Here is a 23,067-nt window from a genome sequence, read left to right as displayed (position 1 = left end):
TTTTCTTCTGGCTATTAAATGGCTTCACTTTTATCATTTTCCTAAAGAAAAAATTGAGCACTGCAAACTCACTCAACCACATCCTCTTTTAAACATCCTTTTTGCTCCACTGAAGTAAACTCATCACACACTACTCTTCGATTTCTCAGTCACACAAAGAACAAGTACAGGTGCCCCTTTGACACCTGAACATGTGAATTGTTTCATTTTTTAATAATTAAATACCAAAACCCAAAGGAAAGGTATCTATCACTAAATAGCAAATGCATTCTTATCCTATAGCTATATGGTGGGACTATTAAAACTAGCAGTTTCTACAAGTCTATTTGAGCTGGCCTCGTTTCTGACAATTCCAAGAATGAACTTTTTTTAAAACAGAAGATTATTCTATAAACACAGAAAAATCTGTTGTCTGTTCGTCAAGGAAACAAACCCAAAACAAAGAGCTGTCTCCTGAGTTTTTGTTTGTTTATTTTATTTTAATTTTTTGCTCATCGACTTTACAGTTCAATGCAGTGAAAACAAAGAATGAAAAGACAGGAGACAAAAATGAGATACTGCAGCTGTGCAGCCAAGAACTAGTAACAGAATGCAGTTCATCAGACACACTCAGAATAAAAGTAATACATGAAGAACAACAGTAAAATCTCATGCAAATTGTGGCACTAGTATCTGTTTCTATGCTTCCAGGGACAGAGAGATCTACATATTTTTCACATATTCCTTCTTCCAAAAGAAAAAAAAACCAGTTTTCTGTTCTGGCATTGTTTTGACTGAAAGCATGAAGAGCTAAATCAATGGGGGGGCACTTCCACCCATACATTCCCCCTTATCTAGATCTTTTCAATGTTCTGCGAGGTCTGCAGGGATGTTCATAAATGGGTTCAGATGACCACATTTCCAGTGCTTCCATGATGAAGAGCCCTGCAGGGCTCTCCATCACAGAAGCACCATAGGTACATCCAAGTGAATGTGCTTACATGTGCTGTTGCAGCCCTTTGCACTGCATTGATGGTCTGCTTTACTCCTAGTAGAGGACTGCTTATGCGCACACCTCCATTCCCTATCACCAATATAGTCCTTCATGGTTTCAGACATAATGTACCTAAATAAGGCTATGCTTTCTCCAGAAAGAAAACTTTCCTTCCAAGAACAAAAAATCTAGGAAAAAGCAAATCCCTGCAAAGTGAGCAGGCATTTAATTTTCAAAAAATATATTTATATTCCTCAGATTTATGAGTCTTTGTTGTTCATTATTCTCTGTGGGGTTTATCAAAAGCCATGCCCTTCCCCACATCTAAATTAGAATTCAGAAAGGGATTAGAAATGGAGCTCATTGTTGAACAAGCAGAAGCCACTGTGTTAGTCATGCCAGGACAGATGACCAACCTTCCAGTATTTCTATCATACTTGACCACATCCCATTGGCAGTAAGACTGGCAAATTCATATTGCCAAATCTGCACATCCCTTCATCCCTTCTGAACATCTGATCTGTCATTCAACTGAAACCACATAACTACTCATTATTGATTACAACAGCCTGAGCTGATGGCAAACATGGGCCACAGTTGCTCATTGCTGCTATTTGCAGGATCTTCATTCATGTTGCAGGCTACTTGTCGAAATGTACATCAGTGCAGGGAATTAACACTTCCCTGTTGTATCTGAAAATGTGGGCTGCAAATTTGCAAAACTCATATGGAAATAAATGTGTTAGTCTTGAAGGTTACAATATTTTTGCTTTTGTTATGTCTTTATTTTTACTGTAGTATGTATTTGTTGTTTACAGCAGCAGCTTGCCCAGCATGCTCCAGACAAAGAGGTTAGATTGCGAAGAAGATTACATAATATTAGAATCAACCAAAATGTTACACATGTGTATAAAAGACCTGCACCTAACCTGCAGGGCAATAGTATCTAACACTTTGAGTAAAAGAAGGAAGTTTTTCTTAGATTTCTCAGCTTGAGAAGAGGAAAATGGAAAGGTTTCAGTTAAAGTAATTTACATCTGCATTAGCAGTATATCTTGCTAATATTTCTCTCATGATTTCTACTACTAAAGTATACACAGGTTATTAAATATACATCCAAATACATTTGAAACAAGACTCCAACACACACACTATATGGTACATATAGGAAGTGCCTCTACCCAATTTCTTACTAATAAAATAAATAAAGAAAAGTACTAACAATGTATTCTCGAAGGCTTTCACGGCTGGGATCTGATAGTTGTTATGGGTTTTTCAGGCTTAAGAACACGGCCAAAGAGCTCCGAAAAACCCACAACAACCAAAAGTACTAACACCCAGGCTGAATTCAGTAGCTTGGACTCAAAGAACTCACAGATATCTCTGTATGCTATCAGGGCTACTAGGTTCTTCAGCAACAACCCATGCCACATGGCATGCTACATGTGAAACTGAGAAGACTTTCAAATGGATGTGTCTACGTTTACTGTTTCATGTCAAAAATCCCATTGGGCATTCCCATACCTGAGCCCATGGGCACAGCTAAACTAGCTCTTTGGATCCTGGCCCATGCATAAAAATAGAGAATGTACAAGGCAAGATTGCACATAGGATAAATCTTAACTATTTAAATAGCAGATAGACAACATCTGTGTGGGCTGTATTTGCTGAGATACTTCAGAGTTACTTTAAAACACACCATCAAATCAAATTGTGATGTCCTAACTTCTAAAGAAAAGTGTAAGATACCAGGATACTTTTTTAAAAAAAACCATTTAACACCAAGTAAGAGACAGACAGAGTATATTTCTACAGCTGACCAGCTCTTGTTTTTTTTTCTTAGTTAGATAGCCAAGGACAGATGTACTAATCAGTAAACACCAGTTCATTCTTGACAGTCCCACATTTTTAATGCTGAAAACTGTAATTTTTCTCTTTAAAATATTTTTAAGTAGAAAAAAGCTTCGTAGGAAGAGGATATGGCCACATGACATCACGGAAGGTCAATCCACCAGTGCTGTGCAAAGCCAGCTTCAGTTCCAAATAAGCTACATTCAGGTTTTGAGAGAAGATGGTATATCTGAACAAAACACAATCACTGCACTTCCCTTGGGGACCCACACCAAAGTACAGTATGTACATTTAGCTGTGGTCTTTATGAGTCTTCAGTAGTAGCTTCCACCTTGCGCTGGCTCCGAAAATGGCGCTCAAGATTGACAGTCACCTCCCTTTGTAAGTTTCTGCTGCTATTTTTTCCAACAGTGTGGATCCACAGATGCTGGAGAACCTGCTGAGCGGTGCATCGCTTTTTGGGATCAACCACTAAGAGTCTGCTGATGAGATCTTTTGCAGCTATTAAGGGCAGAATCATGAACAGTTAACATAAGCTTGTTTTGAATAGCTTCTCAACTTGAAAGAATGTAGAAATAGATCTGAGTGAAGACTCAAGCCCTATTCAGGCATTCTACAGTGCTTGAAGAATACATGCCAGAGGAGGAGTTTAGAAGCCCTATAATGCTCCAATATCACTCTCTTTGCATGGAGAGCAGAAGTCTTAAGTAGAAACCATCCTGTACATGCTTAGTCCTACCATGTGATTCTGACCCCTGATTTTCCACTGTTCAGACTCATGTGGAAAGACTCCATACATAGAGGAAACTTCTCCAGAGGTTACTCTTATCATTTTTATTTCATTCACAAAACAATCATTTTGTTTGGCAAATCATTATTTGGTCATAGAACTCAACGTAATTGCCAAAGCTAAATTGAAAACAGAAATTCAATTCATTTTGTAGAAAAAGTGATCAGCACGGTGAACCCGGCACTTATCCACATCAGACTGCTGCTTGCCATGTGAGGAAACCAATGGTAGGATGGTAGGGCTAAAACATACTTTACTCTTAACATGTTTATTTAAAGCACTTTTGAATGCCTGAACTGAGCTTCAGTGCATGGCAGTACTGTGACACACGCTAGCTGAAATCCTGTTGCTTAGTGTAACAAGCTGCTATCAGAGCAGGCCTATCAATTCAATAGAACTCTTGGAAGAATTGACTCACCAAATCCCTGCTGATTCGATCGGATACTCTAGTTGCAACTTACTACACTGAGCAATGGGATTTCAGCTACTGTTTCATTTCTTAGTCATTAAAAAATATACAACAGACATTATGATTTCAAAATGCACTGTAAAGATCTATAGGCAGGCCATGAGACAATGTAAGGATAAGGTATAAAACAGCAATTAAGAAGATAATGGCTGGAATTGCATTGGCATAGCTGTGCAGGCATAAGTAATGATGGCATCATCAGTCTGCAACTTTACCCCTTAATACAGTGGTGCCTCACACAACGATGTTAATTGGTTCCAAAAAAATCAACGTTGTGTGAAACATCGTTCTGTGAAACACCATTTCTCATAGGAATGCATTGAAAACCAGTTAATCCGTTCCAATTGGAATGGATTGCCATCGTTCAGCGAAAATCCCCATAGGAAACATCGTTGAGTGAAACAATGTTTCCTATATTGGAATGTACTGAAGCCGACTCAATACATTTCAATGCCTTTGCAAAGTCCTTTTTCGCTCCTGTAAAAGTGTCTTACAATGTTTGGAAGCTGTTTTAAATGATTGCAATGGTTAGTCCACCTCCTGAAACCTACGCAAACTGATTTTGGTGTTGTTCTGACACTTCGTTAATTTATGATGATTTTTTGTTTTTTCCATTGGAAACCATTGGATGGTCTGTCTAATGGTTTCCAATGGAAAAAACAAAAAATCATCATAAATTAACGAAGTGTCAGAACAACACCAAAATCAGTTTGCATAGGTTTCAGGAGGTGGACTAACCATTGCAATCATTTAAAACAGCGTCCAAACATTGTAAGACACTTTTACAGGAGCGAAAAGGGAGATCGTTGTGTGAAAATCCCCCATAGGAAACATCGCTGTGTGAGGCAGCAAATTTAACAGAAAAAGGCATCGTTGTGTGAATTCATCGTTGTGTGAGGCACTCGTTGTGCGAGGCACCACTGTAATTTAAATTAATTTAATTTGGAGTGTTTATTTTAGGAAGCTTACCAGATGAAATATTGTCCCAGTATGGTGAAAGAAATTCATAATGGCCAAGTTGTATGATTTGAAAGAGCTCCTCTTGATCTCGTTCATGACTTCGGAAGGGGGGGAAGCCACAAAGCAAAATATAGAGTATTACACCAGTAGCCCACATGTCCACTTCAAGTCCATAGCCTAAGAAGAAAGAAAAATAAACTCAAAAACCATGTTCTATGCAAATCATTTGTAAGAAATTGTTGTTCCATATTATAAAAAGTGAATGGAATATCTGATTTAGCTGTGCAATTCGCAGTATCATTTCAGATGATCCTTAGATTACACCTGAAGTGCAAAAACTCCTGCAGGAATTTTTCTGATAGGAAAAAACTGCATAGTGCATTTTAACATAATTAGTGCACAAAGTTAAGACAATTCCATGGCAGGGGAAGCCTAGAACAATGTGACAAACAGTTTAATCTCCACTTGTGGCAGAATATTCCATACCTAGAATCTAGATTCTACTACCAATATAATTTGTCAGCTACACAATGAATTACTGATGAAACCACATTCCATGTATGTGAGCTCCTTCACAGGGGATAAGCAACACTACTTCAATAAGAGGTCTTTTGTCTTCACTGCACCTTGTTTTGTTGTCCTGACTTCAACCCTATGGACCTTTCCATCTCCACTAGCCATGGTTTTAGCAGTAGGTGCCATAGGGCACTCACTGCAATGGGCTGCATAAATGGCATAAGGCTCTGCCACATTGGGAATATTAGTCTATCATTTAGGTTGGCTCTGAAGAGCCACATCTTACTCTTTTTGCCAGAGGTCCCAGAAAGCATTCGATTTCACAAAAACAGGAGCAGTATCTGCAATGCTGGGGCACCCAGCACAGGGATGAAGCTGCGGAATGTCTACTAAGGGGCACCAACAGCCCTGGAGATGCTAGTGGACTACCAAGCAGCATAAAAGAGCTGAAGCCTGGAGGTGGAGGCATACCCAGTGGTCCAGAGTTTCTAAGGTCTGAGAAGTCTTCCCAAAGCAACAGAGTCTTGTTAGCCAAAGTACTGCATGGAACTAATATTTTTTTAAAAGCAATCATTCACAATGGCTGCCACTCCATCTAGTGCATAGGTCGGGGAACAGGGGTAAATTACCCCAAATGGGGTAAAAGTGAAAATCCTGGGGGTAATGAGCAGAGTGCTACCCTCCTCCCTCCCACCTACCCACACCCTCTGCAGCCAAACCTTGAACTGTAAGCACCTCTCTCTGTTACTTCCTTCATTTCAGGAGGGCACTTCTAAATGCTCTGTTCTGTTAGAGATCGGAGAGATAAGCCTCCCTGATTGGTTACAGGTGGGGATTAGCCCCAGGCAATCAATCAATCTGGGGCTTCTGAATGACTGCTTCCTCCGGAAATGAATGCGAGCAAGCAGAAGGTGGGAAAGGAGCAAGCAAGGGAAGGAGGGAAGAAAGAAAGGTGCAAGAGACCGAGGACTTCATCAGGCTTATTTAAATGTATGTAATTGTAGAAAAGGGAGGGAGAAAATGGAGGGAGGGAGGAAATGGAGTGTGTGTGTGTGTGTGTGTGTGTGTGAGAGAGAGAGAGAGAGAGAGAGAGAGAGAGAGAGAAAGAGAGAGAGAGACAGACTGACTCAAAACTGAAAATGAACAGGCAGTCAAGCAAAAGAGAAACTGAATTAAGGCGGGGGGAGGGTGGCTTTTTAAGGTGCTGTCTGGGTTTATCATTGCTTTCTTTCCAAGAAGCAGGCATCTTTGAATTTCGTGGCTGATGTCACCCTCTGCAGTGATCATGGAGCCCAAGAAAGTAAAATCTGTCACTGCCTCCATATCTTCCCCTTCTATTTGCCAGGAGGTGATGGGGCCAGTGGCCATGAACTTAGTTTTTTTTTAATGTTCAGCTTCAGACCATTTTTTGCATTCTCCTCTTTCACCCTCATTAAGAGGTTCTTTAAGTCTTCACTTTCTGCCATGCTTTTGCATAGTCAGTGAAGCAGAACTCTCTGGCTTTCTCCATAATCCGGCACATGTTGGCAATTTGGTCTCTAGTTCTTCTGCACCTTCGAAATCCAGCTTGTATTTGTGGGAGTTCTTGGTCCACATACTACTGAAGCCTGCCTTGTAGGATTTTGAGTATAACCTTGCTAGCGTGTGAAATGAGTGCAATTGTATGGTAGTTGGAGCATTCTTTGGCACTTCCCTTCTTTGGGATTGGGATGTAGACTGATCTTTTCCAACCCTCTGGCCACTGCTGAGTTTTCCATTGATGATGATAAAAAAAGCACACTGGTCCTTTGATAATGGGCTGTGGCACCAGGGTGAGTGACATGACCTTTAGCCTGGTTTGTTCCTTTTTGCACACCACACATAGAATGATTAAAGTGGTAGGGAAAGCCCACCCCCCAATTCTATGTTGGCTGTCTCTAGCAAGCATGTCATTGCTAGGACCACTCTGGGAGCCACTGATGATGATTAAATCCCCTGCAAGCTAGCAAAAATTTAATGCAACTTGCTAGGCACGTTGGACACCTTACTACTCCCTATACCACACCATGGCTGGAGTGCAATGTGTTCCAGCAAAAATAGTGCACATCTTTATCAAATTTGGTGCATCCTGCTAGTTCGGTACACGGCCTGTGTAGATTCGATAATATTTTTAATTCAAATAATGTATGATTTCCTTCCTTTCGAATCAAGGGGGTAATGTCGGCATATATAAATTTTTGGGGCAGTAAAAAATAAAAAAGTTCCCTGACCCCTGATCTAGTGCATCAACACTGGTGGGGATATTTGATGGATGCTCATCATCCAATGCTTTCTCTACAGAAGGAACATGAAATGTTATGTCCTGCAATATGGATGATGATTAGACATGGGATATTAATATTCATATTGCTGGAGGTACAAATACGAATACCATCACTACAGGTGCCTGGGAAGTCTGGTCCCTCCCAGAACTGGCAGATCCAATTACTGGCTGCCTTGCAACACACACAGCCAGCATCATTCTTGTCGCACCAACAATGGAAGTAGATTGCAGCAATCGCTGAGAAGTCCTTCAGGACTTCAGAAGGCGCACACGCTCCTTGCCAGACACCCTGGATGGGACTGAGACCTTGGTTGAAGGATCACAATACTTGTTTGGTGAGGGTGGGGAGCCCAGGTTATTTAAGGGCTTTCCACCCTCACATTGCCCTCTCTGTTTCCGGGCACCCACCCTCCCTAGTGTGAGTGTTTTGGTCGCCTTTCAGGGGCTGGATAGGAATTTCTGACCTTCATCCTGATTGGCCTTTGGATGGGGGAATATTTTGCCTATCCCACACTGGAATAGGGTTGTTGGTAAATTGGTGGTACATATTTTAGTCACACGGGCGGGTAGTGAGGAAATAACAGGTATTTTCGGTGTGTCCCAACTGTAACATCATATAAGCTAACAGCGCATCCAACCTCCCGGCACTGTGGATCATGTGATTACAGTGCCTCTGGTGGGAAGATGCGCTGGGCCACTTCTGGAAAAATGGTCATCAGCTAAAGATGGCTTGAGGTCTGGGTGTGTGTGTGTTTCATTAGCAGCTGGCCAGGTTCCTGCTGTCTGGAGACCGCTGGTACTTGGAGCCAGGGACTCACCCATTTATTGGCCAAGGGGTATCGATATACCCCTGCCTTTCACCTGTTTCCGCACTACTGCAGGCCCCCTCTTTTCCTAAAGATAGCAAATCTTACAGTCGGATAATTTTAATAAAGTGTGGCCCATATTTAATACACATCATTGTCTCGTGTCTTTATCCTGGGGTTGGGATGGCAATGGCCTGTGCTTCCCTGCCTCCCCACAGAGCCGCCCACTCAACAGCTGAGCAGGGAGATTTGTCATCCTGCCTCCTCACTGGGGTGGTTGGTTGTACAAGGAGAGTTTTAGAAAATTCCTCTTTGACCAATACTGCTGGGGATTAGCACTACACAGAGCCAGTTACTGACGACGCAATAGAAAGAAAGTCATTCTGGCTTTAAAAAAATCTTTTAAATGGTATCCTTGGCGACTGACACTTTGCCTGGCTGTTCTGGTCCTCACTTAGACATGTTCAAGTCTGGATCTTTCACCTATCCTTTTTCGCTTAGGTTTCTCTTTGACACACTTCTTCTCCCCTTGTCTTCTGGCTATCACTTGTGCTCTGGCCATTGTAAGAATGCCTTACTGAGCCTTGTGGTGATGTGGTTAAACTGCAGTCCTACAGCTAAAACTTTGCTCACAACCAGGGTTCAATCCCAGGCAGTCAGCTAGAGGTTCACTCATCCCTCTATCTTTCTGAGGTCGGTAAATTGTGTACCAAGCTTGCGGGGGGGTGGGATGTGTAGCCTGCTTCAAGTGGAGGCACATGACACAGTGGTTAAACTGCTGTACTGCAGCCAAAACTGTGCTCATGACCTGGGGTTCAATCCCGGGTAGCTGGCTCAAGGTTGGCTCAGCCTTCTATCCTTCCGAGGCCAGTAAAATGAGTACCCAGCTCACTGGAGGTGGGGGTGGGCAATGTGTAACCTGCATAATTGACCTTTACCTCCCAGAAAGTGCTTTAAGTGCTATGGGGTGGTATATAAGCAACATGCTTTGCTTTGCTTTCAAGTGCTGTGGCATGATATATAAGCAGCACATTTTGCTTTTACTGCTCCAGGTGTACAGGAATATTCCTATGTAATTAGGTAGTTCCAAATGTACTCTCTCTTGAGCAAGGATTTCCCTTGAGTAGGCAGTGTTGTGATCATGGTTTAAAACATGAAGTTTGCCCATTCATTAGCACATCTCTTGCAAAGGCATCCATACTGGCTATTCTGCACACTTATCTTGCCTCCTATAACCCATCCAAAGTCATGTCTTTGCACATAAGGGATATCAAGTGGGCCGCTCTACTATTTGCAAACATTTTGGATTTTCTGTGTGTCTCTGCCAAGCAGAAGGAAGATGAGAGCATCTTGGGGCTTAGGGGAATGTGGTCATCTGTAGCATCCAGATATGGAACGTTTAGTAAAAAATCTGGTGAAATAATTACTTTTTAAAAAATAACTGATTGTGTTCTATCAGTATCTGGAGGAGTAGCCTGATGCTGCTAATTGCAGGTCATACCATCTAGCTGTCTGTCTCCTTCCACCTGTTTTTTGTCCCTGTGTACAGACAGTTATCTTCATGTACATCAAAGAAATTAAAGAACTATGATTCAGTCTGAGATCTGATCATCTGTAATAGCATACAACTTCACTACCTTTACAGGTTGCTCTTTTGAAAACACTTTAACTGCAACTGCTTCTTCTTTCATGATTACCATTTTTTTGCTGTTGAGAAACATGCACCCATATGGCTTCCACTTACAAAGGTAATGAAGAGACTATGTTTTCCAAAGTGCAGTGGCTGAATGGCTGAAGAGAGCAGAATCAAACTGAGGACACCTTCAGGGACAACCAATCACACAAAGCAATAAAAAAGCAGGCCTGATTAGTTGATAACAGATCTGTACAAGAAGGGAGAGACAGCTACAGAGGAAAATCTGAGACACTTAACACATCATATAATGCCACATGTTCACATATTTGAACAAACACCATCTGCGCTGTATAAATCATCATTTGGCTAAAAGCCAAGCAAGGCAAAACAATGATGAGAAGGTTAATGCAATGTCTTGTTAGATGTTATGTTTATTATTTTTATAATTAGATAACATACGAAGTTACAAGGTGGACATAGGAGATTTACATTTTATACTCACCATTCTCAGCAAGTATTTCAGGGGCAACATAAGTTGGAGTTCCACAGACAGTGAATATGGGTTTTGTCACCCGCTTTGCAAGGCCAAAATCTGCTAGTTTGAGTGTGGTTGTTTTATCTGTATTACGTTGGACCTGCACAAAACACCAAAATATTGATCAAGTTGCATGTTTGCAGTATACGGAAACAAACAGCTTAAACTTAACATAAGTGCAAGAAAAAATGGAATACTAAAAGAATGCAAAAGCTGAATCTAGGGTGGTTGTCTGTGCTTGCTCATGACATTTAGTATATCCCACTTTTCTTTCAAGGAGCTCAAAGCAGCACACATGGCTTTCCTCCTTCCCATCTTGTCTTCACAACAACCCTGTGAGATAAACCAGACTGAGATACTGTGGCTGACTAAACATCAGCCAGTGGGTTCCATGGCAAAGTGGGGATATGAATCCAAGTCTAGTAAGACCCAATGCAGTACAGTAGACCCTCTACTTAAGGAATTAATCCGTATTGGAATGGTGGCTGCAAGTCGAAAAGTCTGTAAGTCGAATCTCCATTGACCTACAATGCACTGAAAACCGATTAATCCCATAACCAGTGGTTTTTATTCTATTTTTATTCCATTTTGGTTTTTTTCTGGTCTGTAAGTCGATTCTCTGGCTGCAAGTCAAATCTAAATTTTGCAGCCAGAGAAGTCTGTAACTCGAAAAGTCTGTAAGTCGAGCCATCTGTAAGTCGAGGGTCCACTGTACAGTAACCACACTGCCTATGTACTTTATTTTTTAAACCTAGAGTCCACAGATAAAACACACAATTAAAAAGGCTGAAGCTTTTGCTTTTCTCTATCCTTTGCAAGTGGGGTCATGGCCACAGGTCATGGTCAACCTCTGCCTGACGTTGTGCAGAGATTGTTTACAATCAGGTAGACAGTACTTGGCTAGCTAGTACAAACGTATGTTTATGGACATATGTTATTCCCATTACAAGATAAAAAAATCTAGGACTCCAGTGAAGTACTGCATATCTAAATGGCAATTCCCCATCTGTGCAGGGCTTGTTTTATAACTGTTTTAAACTTCAAGCTTGAGAAAACTGCATTTTCCTTTGCTGTATTTCCTTGCAACACAAGATGGCAATACTACATTATTATTTCCAAACGTTGTTAGCTCAGTGTGAAACCAAGAGAACAGATTAAGGCTAGGTTCTTTTGCTATTATTTTTAATCTCTTTTAGCAGATAAATATATTTTCCACTTATCTGTGCTGTATTTGCCAAACAATAAGCACTTCAACACTTTGCCTGTATATTGTAAATTGCCCTTATGTTTATTAATGAAGCCTGTTTGTAAGCTTGGGAGGGGTCTGTGTAGAATTATTATTTTTATACAATAGCCCAGTGTTTTGAAATTTTATGTGTTGAACTATAATTCTCAGAATCTCACCAGCCAGGCTGGCTAGGGAATTCTAGGAGTTGTGGTTCAAAAAGTAACTTTTTCTAAGCTGTAGTAGCATGCTTCTTCTGTTTGATAACTGCTTTCTATCCTCCCTTTCCCAAGCTCTGTTGCCAGTGGATGCTATTAGTAGACCTAATATAGCACATATGTTTGCTTATCACCAAAATAAAACCTATGCTGTGGCAGTTATTTAGCATGTTTTGTGAATTGCAAGGTATTTTTAAAATACCGTGTGCAGCAGACTGTTGTGTCACTCAAAAGCCAAGTATTCACAATGCAATTTTAATTTTCAAAATAAGAGGGTTTTTTCCAGTATAAAATCCTCAACCATTTCAAAATCACAAGTCTAATGAAATGGATTGTGTAATCTATAAAAGCTCACACTGAAAAAAAAACCCTGTGAGTCTTTAAGATGCCACAATACTTTTACTTTTATTTTGATTTTCATTTTATTATAATCCAAGATACTAAGAACAAAGAAGAGCAACAAGAACATGTTTTTAAATCTGATCAAGAAGATATGTAATATGGAATGCACAGTAGGAAGGAAAAGCCATCTGTGAGGAAAGACCAATAATTCCATTTGGGCATGTTGAGTTTAAGAGGGCAGTAAGATATCCAAGTGGAACTAATCAGGCAGGTAAACCAGATATGCAAGACCAGAACACTATTCAGGCATTACTGAAAGTACAGAAAGTTAGCACTGGAGCTAGAAAAACAGGGATGGGACCACACCAAATAACCCTGCTTTGATATGATGTCACCCATTAATTAATTGTGTGCTGTCAAGCTGACAACTCTCATCAGTACACATAAATGCCATTCTGTTGCAATACAGATGCCTTCAAGGGGGACAGTTAAGGCCACCCTCATTCTAAGAATGGCACTACTTGTCACAGCTTCATCCGATGAGTTCCTCTGCTTTCAAGAACAGCAGAATAGAGCTTTCGCAAAGAGGGAAACTGAGAATATTTAGGTATATTACCCTGTAATTACAAGGACTGCCAAAATAACAACTCTCACTTGTTTTTGCTCTCCTTCCCTACCCCATATCTCCCTGTCTTCAGGGGCTAGTAAAAGCCCACTCTGTTTCCCAATATGGGGAATTTAAACCTCTGTGTCTCCTCCTTTTTCCTATGCTTTTCATATTCACTACTCACGGGTAGTCACTAGAAAATTTATGTGTTGTACAGGCTAGAGTGCTGGACTGGGATTCTGTAGATTGAGGTTCTAGTCCCCAGCGAGACATGACGTTGGGCTAGTGCCTGTCCTATCCTACCTCACAAGACTGCTGTAAGAACAAAACAGAAAGAAGGACCATGTATGCTACTCTGGCTTCAGTGGAAGAAAGGCATGATTATAAACATATCTAATTAGAATGCCCTTTTCAGCTATGATTTAACAGTTCAGAGCACCTACAAAGCTTGGGAAAGCTAGTTGAGACTCGGGAGCAATACAGTATCAAAGTCTGCATCTGCCCTCCCTTTTATAACAAAGTCAACAAACAATTACATTTTGCACTCCTTGCTCAAATGTATCATGTAGGATTGTGTATATTTGTGTGTGGGTGCACACGCACGCATGCGCCATACAGACTTCTATTTTCAGCCAATGTTTTCTGAGGAACTGAAAATCTGTTATTTATTGTTTACGCTTACTTGAATTTTCAAGCCTGAAAAGATAAAATCAATCTCTAAGAAAGTAGATGAAAGAAGCCCGGCTGCAGATTTGGGACGGGAAATGCAGAAAGAAAAGAACTCAGCATCACAGAGGTCCCTCAAAAGAAAAACAGAAATGACACAGCAGATATGCAAGATGGCAACACATTTGTTGACTATCTGTTGTATTCATTATATTTTCCATGGCAAAAAAACAGTTCTCTTCTTAAACCTCCATGCCTTCTGGCGACCCTTTTTTTGCCAATGACCAATTTGTAACAAAATTAAGGAGCCACACAAGATACCTATTGACAGGGAAATATTTGAGTCAGGCTTGTGGAATATGTGGAGCTCTAGATGTTGCTGGACTCAAATATCCATAATCCAACAACACTTTCTATGGCAACTAGCAGTCATGGTGTGGTGGTCTAACAACATCTGGAGCGCCACATGTTCCCATTCATGCCCCACATTAAGCAATAGACATAAGGGACTGAAGTGCTCTGCTCTCACCAATACCTCCTTTACTGCCCATGTGCTACTCAGTATTAAGGAACACTAAATGAGAGGCAGAATAATGCCCCCTGTGGGCTGCTTCACATTAGATGGCCTAAAACATTGAGTCCCCATGCAAACTGTAGAGAGCCACAAAGAGGTTTAGTCATAGGCTTCAAAAAAACCTTGCCTAAATAACTATGGCAAGTACCAGTTATTTGCAGCTGATGAGGCAGAGGGGATTTTTTCAGTCAAGATTGATTTTGGGGCACTTCTATACTCACACAAGCCGCATAGAGTGGTCATATAGACCAGATGGTGGGATACAATTCAAATAAATAAATAAATAAATAAATAAATAAATAAATAAATAAATAAATAAATAAATAAATAAATAAATAAATAAATAAATAAATGATGGCATGCTGTTACTGTGCTGTGTAGCAAATATGTATTTAAATGGGCAGTTGTCCATCTAGATATTCAGAGAATTTCACTTCAGAAACATGTTTTTGGAAATATTTATCATGCCATCCACATTTTACAATGAATAAAGAAAAGGTTAATATTCTACCAGCAAGCTGGCCACTGCCTAGTAGTGTTTTATAACTTGTAGTTCTATGGGGCATTAAAAAAAACAGTTCTACTTTTCTTTTTATCTTGAGAAGCTAACATTTAATTCTGTTTTCTATTTATTTTTCCAAAATCCTATTTGCAATTTTTTTCCAGGTCTGTTCTGTATTAGGAAGCCAGAATCCTATTGGCAATGTGCACATGTAAAAGAAATGATGCAAGACTTGGTGAAAAATTTCTGCTCCTTAATGAGGTTCTGGCTGCATTCCTGGGAATGTCCTCAGTTATGAGATTAGGTGCACATCCAGGAGAACCAACAGCAGTTTGTTAATGAGTGGCAATTTGCCACTAACACCTGTGCAACTTCCATTATGCAAACATACTGTAAATTGTCAATAATTCTGGCCAAACTGTCAAAGATCTTGATTATCAATACATCCTACAACAATGATAACAACAGCTTCAATCTATTATCAGACACAATATACTTACCAAAAGATTTTCTGGCTTGAGATCTCTATGAACAATGTTCTTGCTGTGAATATAAACCAGAGCCTTGCACAGATCGGTTATCATATGAGCTGCATCATGTTCTGTGAATTTCACACTCTCTATAATGGCATCAAATAGATCCCCACCAGGAACATACTCCAGGATTAGATATATTTCTGCATCTGTTTCAAATACTTCAATCAAGCTAACAATGTTGGGATGAGAAAGGCTCTTGATGATCAAGATTTCATTTTCTAGCATGTCTTCCTTTCCTTTCAACTTGGATTTATCAACAATTTTCATAGCATATGTCTGATTAGAGCTACGGTGGTGGCACTCCATCACAACAGCAAAGTTCCCATCTCCAATAGTTCTGCCGATTTCATAGCACTTCTCCACATCTGTTCTGCTATAGACATCATGCCTCAGCTTTGTATCACTGGCCCTACGTGCCTTATTTGCCTCTTTGTTAATTTTATGTTCTTCATCCCGTTCACGTCTGATCAGCTCACTCTTACCACGACCCACTTTTTCTTCTCCAATAGTTTTATCCTTCGATTTTCTTACCTCTTCTCTCTTCCCCTGAATTATAGATGGTTTCTCTGCATCCACTTGAGAGCCCTTGATCAACCAACAGCTCTGATTCACTCTAGAACATTTTCTGTGTTCCTTTTTTAGTTCATAAGCATCTCCCACGATGGTTCGCTGACTTTCTATGGGCTTTGCCGTAGCCTTTCCCAGTTCTTCATCATGATTGTCATTACTTTCTAGAGTTTGCTCTCTGTCGACATTACCTTTTTGCTTCTCGGGATCTTTATTCAGATGGCCTTGGGAGGTTGTCCAGCTATTCTGAAAACCAGCATCATTCCATGAATATTCAATGTCTCCCACCGAGCTGTCTGAAAATTTCCTGCAATTTCTTAGTTTTGGAGGCCTTTCCACATTATATCTCTGGCACACTCTCATATTCAAGTCTCTGCTCTCAAATGGAAGAGACGCTTGTGTCTCCTTCTGCACTTTTTGCCTGAGTTGTCTCTCTCTTTGGCATTTCTCACATCTGACAATCATTTCTGAACTCTTTTCTACTCCACTTTCAGAACATTTCTCTTGGCTAAAATATCGCTCAACTTCCCTAGCTTTTCTAGAAAGCTTCACATCTTGCTCCCCATTCCAGTTATCTCTGCCCCATTTCTTTTTGGTCTTTACCTTTTCCTCTTGTTTGACCTTGGTCTGAGCTTTTACATCGTGCCTGTTAATTACTTTAGGAGACTGGGGATCAATGCAATTCTTAGCAGCTATAGGTTCAAGGCTGTTTTCTGTCTTGGCAAGCTTTTCATGGAGTCTGTTCTTGGGTTTTGGAGGCTGTTCCCAGTTTTGTGTTGTTCCAGTAACTGGAGCATATGGATTCTCAGGAAAAAGTTCTTGGACTGCCACTTCAAGGGTCTTCAGTGTTAGCTGTTCCTTTCCCATAGCTATAAATGCATCTCCTTCTCTAAAAAATTCAGACACACTTCGAATTTCCTTTCCTTTCAAATTATATAGTTTTCGCACACGGTCATTCTTCCAACGAGGAAATCCCAGGGCTTCAGAGATGTCAGCAATTAGTTGCTCAAATGTCTGAACAGACCGCCGATTTAGAAGCAAGGTGATCTTCCTCACTGTGTGTCCACAGGGTTTTACCACAGTGACAATCCTTGGCTTTACTGGGCTATTCTCAGAATGGATTGTGTGGAAGCCAGTCCGGGAATGTATGAATGGGGAACTGAAACAGTTTGTACCAAAGAAGGGTTTTCCAAAACTGCCACGGCCAATTGGTGGACAAGTACCTTGAAATCTTCTCTCAGTTAGATTTGAGCTTATACAGTTTAAAGAATGGTCAAAAAATCCTTGAGGTTCTAAAGAAAAAAGAAAAAAGAAAAAAGAAAAAGTAAATCAGATGGAGAGTTTTTCCTCTGATAACCATAAATTAATAAAGAATATTTTTTTGGATATTCTGGATTCCACAAATGCAAAGACCATCCAAAATAAGTTTTATTAATGTGACTGTAAATTATATTTCCTGGTGTCTGTCAGGCTAAGTCTTGACGACTGGATAGCTCAGTGGAGGTTGGAAGTTTAATTCCCCACTGCGCTTCGTTGAAAGGGGCTGGACTCAGTGAACCACAGGATCCCGTCCAGCTCTGCAGTTCTACGATTACCTTTCTATAGCATTCATTAAAAATGCTTTCTGGAAAGGGAGCAAAAATGCAATAAACTACTAAATGCACAGCATTTTTAAAAAAAACAACAGGGGATTTCAACAAATAAAGGATTTAGCTGTGGCTATCTGAGGCTGCTGTCCTGACGGCTGAGGGATGACTGAGCAGATACTAAACCAGGTGAGGCTGAACTGAATTCTAATCATCCCCAGCCTGAAGATGGTGGCCTAACTTTGTACCAATTTAGTAGATGTGAGTTTGGGCTGACAGAAGTTTGGAGGTGGTATACTTTCTTCTCACATGTGTTTAAGTACACACATCTGAGATCAACTAGCATATGGGGGTGGCAGCAACACAAAGGTTCCCCCCCCCCACATTCCAAACCGACTAAATGCAGCATATCTTTGACTTTGGATTGCACTATTAAAACGCTCTTAGAGAATTAGTGGTTGCTAACTGGGGCAGGAAATAAACTTTTTTTGTTCCGCTAAAAAGCCTGTGTCAGCTTTATCTCATTCCTCTGCTAGGTTCTTGCAGTCATTATTGCCACTTCCCCGGTAGACTTCTCTTGGGCTTGGTGTTGCCTCTCACTTTTTTAAATCTCTTCTGATGGTGGCTGGGGTTTTCAGTGCTGTTCTGCTTCTCCTTTGGGGACCCTTAACTGGACCAATGCCCCAGGTGTTCTTCTATATCTCCCATCCCCTTTAGGGGCCATTGGTTTTCTTTCCCAGGCTTTCTTCCTTTCCCAACCTTTTTGGTTCACCCAAATAATCATAACCTGACATGGTTTCTCCCAACTCTGTAGGGCAGCTTGAAGGTCTTGGCAGGTCTTGGGGGGAAATAAGGTGGTCCTCTGACAGAGGCTTCTGTGCCATGGTCTCCTCCTTCCTTACAGCTTTGTGTGTGTGCTTGTGTGCGCGCAGGGCAGCGATTTGGACATAGTAAAGTGGTTGCCTTATACAGCACATCTGGAGTATTTATTTATTTATTTATTTATTTATTTATTTATTTATTTATTTATTTATTTGATTGATTGATTGATTGATTGATTGATTGATTGATTGATTGATTGATTGATTGATTGATTGATTGATACCCTGCACCATCTGGCAGGCCACTCTGGGTGGTTAACAAGACAAACAACACAACATTAAAACACAATTAAGAATAAAATAATACAAACATTCAACAGACAATAGCTAGTCGGATAAATTAAAACAGATGGCTACAAAGATGGTAGAAAGGATGATGAAAGGATGGCAAAAGGGATGGTAAAAGGGAAGCAGATATATCAGCAAATTAACGCTCAGGGAAAGCCTGATGAAAGAGCCAAGTTGCAAAAGTAGGAAGCAAAGCAGAACCAGCATGGTTGGAAATTTGGGGCCCGGATCAAAAATGAATCAGGAGAATGGCTCATAGGGTTCTGTGAAGCTAATAATCTGTTTATATAATTCAAGCAACCAAATGGACAATTTTACATGCGGAAATAATCAGATGACCAATGTAGAAATCAGAGTATACAGCTGCAAGATGGGGAAGCTATATCCTCCCTGCCAAAACAAGACTAGGAGTGGATTTTGGTACTGATCATGAACTGTTTATATTCAACATCAGAGTAAAGCTGAAAAAGCACTAAAAGAATCCTAGTGCCAAAATATAATGCAAACAACATATCTGATGGATTTTTAAATGTCTACATAAAGAACAGGTTTCCATTACTAAACCCAGGTCACAGTCACACCAGGGAGATGTTCTCCTGTTCTAACAATACTTTCTATACCTTTGTTGTACTGAATTGTGGTCATGTACAGTAGTATATATACCTGGATAAATGTCCCAATGGATTTTAACACTACCAATTCATTTTCATCTATTTGAATTGTTATGGCCAGCTACACTGTGGTACCAATTTATTTTCCCTCTTGTTTTCTGGGGTATAATAATTAACAATATGTCAATATGTCAGATAGTGGTTCCTGTCCAGTAAACTTTCCTCTGTTGTGCCAGTGCCTTTGGAAAAACAACATTGCACTTATTGGACTCAGCATCACCATCCAGGGCTGTGTCACTTGTCAGACAGTAGGTGGATTGATGCAACATCTACCAATGCCGTGGCATACCTGGCCACTGACATACATTTGCGTGTGTATTGACATACTGGCTGCAAAAAGCTTTTAAAGAAAATTGTAGCAGTGCAGACACATGGTGGTAATGGTGGCCACTGTCTCCAATGACTTGGCTTCAGGGAAAAATTGATAAGGTCGTGCACAATATATTCCTTAGTTATGGATAAATAAGGAATATATTGAAATGCCATTAGATCTAAATAATGGAAACCTCCTGGCAAGGGGGAAATGAACTGCAGTTACACTGCTGGCCAGGTAAATGATTGATAATGCCCTGCTATAACTAGGAAACATTTGCCTTGTGTGATCATGCCTTCAGTTGACTGTGAAACAGAACAACCGTGTGTTGAAACTAGAGATATTACTACAGAAGACTGCAAAAACCCCAAAAAACACAACAATTTCTGTACAAAAAAGGAAAGAAAAACCTAAATGAATAATGGAAAAACACCTAAAAAACACATCATTAAGGATAAGTGAGAATCAAAAGTAAAAGGTGACAAAAATAGATTCAGAATCCTGAATGCAGCTTTTCAGCAACTCTCATGTAGACAGAAAAAGTACTAGTACAATGGCCAGTGCAAAAAACGGAAGAAAACAACAAAAAGTGAAAAGCAAGAGATCTCTTCCAGAAGATCCAAGAAACCAAAGGGAAATTTAAGCCTATATTAGGAATGCTGACAGGCCAACAGGGAAAGGCACTATCTCACTAGGATAAAATAAAGAGAAGGTGGCAACAGTATACTGAAGCCCTATACAGAAGACATGAAAATACAGTATGACAGGCTGCTTTAGAAAGAAATTTTATGATGAAGAACCTGCAATTCTAGAAGGTGAATTGAAAGCTGCTCTGAAGGGGAAGAAATAAATTACCAGGGGTAGATGGGATACCAGCAGAAGTATTTCAAGCCACAGAGAATCTCTCAGAATCCTAACAAGAATATGACAACAAATGCAGAAAACAAAACAATGGTGCACAGACTGAAAACATTCAATATACACTCCAATCCCCAAGAATGGAGATGACAATGAATGTAGTAACTATGGGACCATTGCTCTAATTTCCCATGTGAGGAAACTGATGCTCAAGGTGTTGTAACAACAGCTTTTATCTTATATGGAGTGATAAGTGCTCAGTGTCTAACCTGGATTCCAAACAGGAAGGGTCATTGCCCCTCCCAGCCCAAAAATAAAGAGGTGACACACAGGTTGTTGGGTTAAAACTTGAACCACGGCTTTATTAATTATTTAGGCTAGTCCTCCAACAACAAGGGGGCATGAACGTAGTGGGATATCCTCCACAATCCAGAGTAGCCTAGACCTCCGGACCATTCATAGAGCAAGGTGAGCTCCTATTTCTCAATTGTGCTGGCCATTGTACAGCACGCCTTCAGGTGCTCTGTCCTAATGGTACCCCCACATTCTCAGCCCACCGACTCTCATGCCCTAAGTGGCCAGGAGTTTCCCTTATGGAAAAACCACCTCTCATCAGATGCCCAATTGGCTCCACCTGACAGAGAGATGGCATAATTCTTGCACCACATGTTCACCATGAACTCACCCCAACTCTTGCCTTCGCACTACCCACACTATAGCAAGTAAGTTTCATTAATCTTAGGTAAAGGTAAAGGTTCCCCTTGACATTTAATCCAGTTGTGTCCGACTCTAGGGGGCGGTGCTCATCCCTGCTTCCAAGCTATAGAGCCAGCATTTTGTCTGAAGACAGTTTCCGTAGTCACGTGGCCAGCGCGACTAGACACAGAATGCTGTTACCTTCCCACCAAGGTGGTACCTATTTATCTACTAGCATTTTTACATGCTTTCAAACTGCTAGGTTGGCAGGAGCTGGGACAAGCAAGAGGAGCTCACTCTGTCGCGTGGATTTGATCTTACGACTGCTGGTCTTCCGACCTTGCGGCACAGAGGCTTCTGTGGTTTAACCCTCAGCACCACCACAACCCTACTTAACCTTACCCATCATGTAAGAATGAGATGGGCGAAAATGCAACCACATCCAATGGCCAATCTAAGATGCAGGCCAAAAATTTCTCATCCAGCTCCAATAGGCAACCAGGTAACCTCATCCTTACTTCAGGGTGGGTGGGAGGGACTGCTTGCAAAACGGCAAAGAGGCTGAGCCGGAGGGACCATGCCTTTTTAAAGGCTCCGTCCCTCCTCCCCTTGGAAAGCAGCATCATTCAACCGCGACACTGCTCTCTGGGCAGGAGAGCAAAGCCTCCCCACCATGGTGACGCAGCACCATGGCGGAGCAATCATTAAAGACAATATTGCAAATATCTGCTAGCTAATGAAGTACACCAAAGAATTTCAGAAGAAGAACAGACTATGCTTCATAGGCCACAGCAAAGCCTTTGACTATGGATCATGAGAAGCTATGGGTTGTTCTGAAAGAAAGCAGTGTGCCTCAGCACTTGATTGTCCTGAGGCATAACCTGTACTGTGGACAAGAAGCTACTGTTAGGACAGAATATGGCGAGAGAGAACAGTTTCCTATAAGTAAAAGTATCAAACAAGGGTATATTTTATCCTTAGGATTTCCCCCTCTATCTTAATATTTGCTGGGTTGTATTCCATGACTCAGGATAGAGGCTGCATTCTAAGACAGACACTACTCCAAAGCGAAGTGCTCATTCATAACCAGCTTCCATGGAAACTCCTTTTGAACACAGTCATCTAATTATTTTCGTAGCTCCTGAAGCCAGTACAAAAATGTTGGTAGTAGGCAGCAGTGTCATAGAAATGTCCCATTTCCTCTATCCCTTCTGGAAAGTGATGTTCTGCCCTGCCTGCATGGCTCTATGGTTAAACAAAGCAGAATGGAGGAAGACACTTGAAACTGAGTCAACGTGGCAGCCAGTCTGGGTAGGGTCCTTGCTATGGGAATTTGCCCACTCAAATTTAGCATTAAAAGAATAAATCCGGGATTTTGTATCCCCCAACTTTACTCTCCTGCTCCAACTCAGCTATGAAGAGGACAATGTATATTTTTGTTTCTAACATGGGGCAGGCAACCTCATGTGGTCAGGGGCTACATTGCCCTGCCCCTAAATCCACTAAAGACCCCCCCCCATACACACACACACACACACACACCAACACAATCACTAGCTTTGTGACAAAGCAGCAGCTTTCATCTTTAATGGCACAATTTTGTCTTTAAAAGAAGGCTATGTTCCCTATATGCTCCATTTACAAGCAAATTTGCATTTCCAGGAGGCTTCTCAAAGTGCAAATCTGCTTGTAAATAAGG

The 23,067-nt window shown here is 40.9% G+C and overlaps 1 protein-coding gene across 2 annotated transcripts in view; it reads right to left on the bottom strand.

Annotated features, from left to right (window-relative positions):
- Positions 1 to 454: 454 nt before the first annotated feature.
- DCLK3 (doublecortin like kinase 3) overlaps positions 455 to 23,067 on the bottom strand; it is a 41,071-nt gene continuing 18,458 nt past the window's right edge. For both annotated transcript variants that reach the window (XM_020803388.3, XM_073003819.2), the window contains 4 exons: positions 15,473 to 17,367; positions 10,806 to 10,938; positions 5,053 to 5,220; positions 455 to 3,325 (listed from right to left, as the gene is read on the bottom strand). In XM_020803388.3, the coding sequence (XP_020659047.3) occupies positions 3,129 to 3,325; positions 5,053 to 5,220; positions 10,806 to 10,938; positions 15,473 to 17,367 (2,393 nt within the window). In that variant the 3' untranslated portion in view covers positions 455 to 3,128. The remainder of the gene's footprint in view (positions 3,326 to 5,052; positions 5,221 to 10,805; positions 10,939 to 15,472; positions 17,368 to 23,067) is intronic.

This window comes from Pogona vitticeps, chromosome 6, assembly GCF_051106095.1.
Source record: "Pogona vitticeps strain Pit_001003342236 chromosome 6, PviZW2.1, whole genome shotgun sequence".
Classification (NCBI taxonomy): Eukaryota; Metazoa; Chordata; class Lepidosauria; order Squamata; family Agamidae; genus Pogona; species Pogona vitticeps.
The sequence above is the reverse complement of the archived record's forward strand: the minus strand, read 5'-3'. Positions and strand labels throughout refer to the sequence as shown.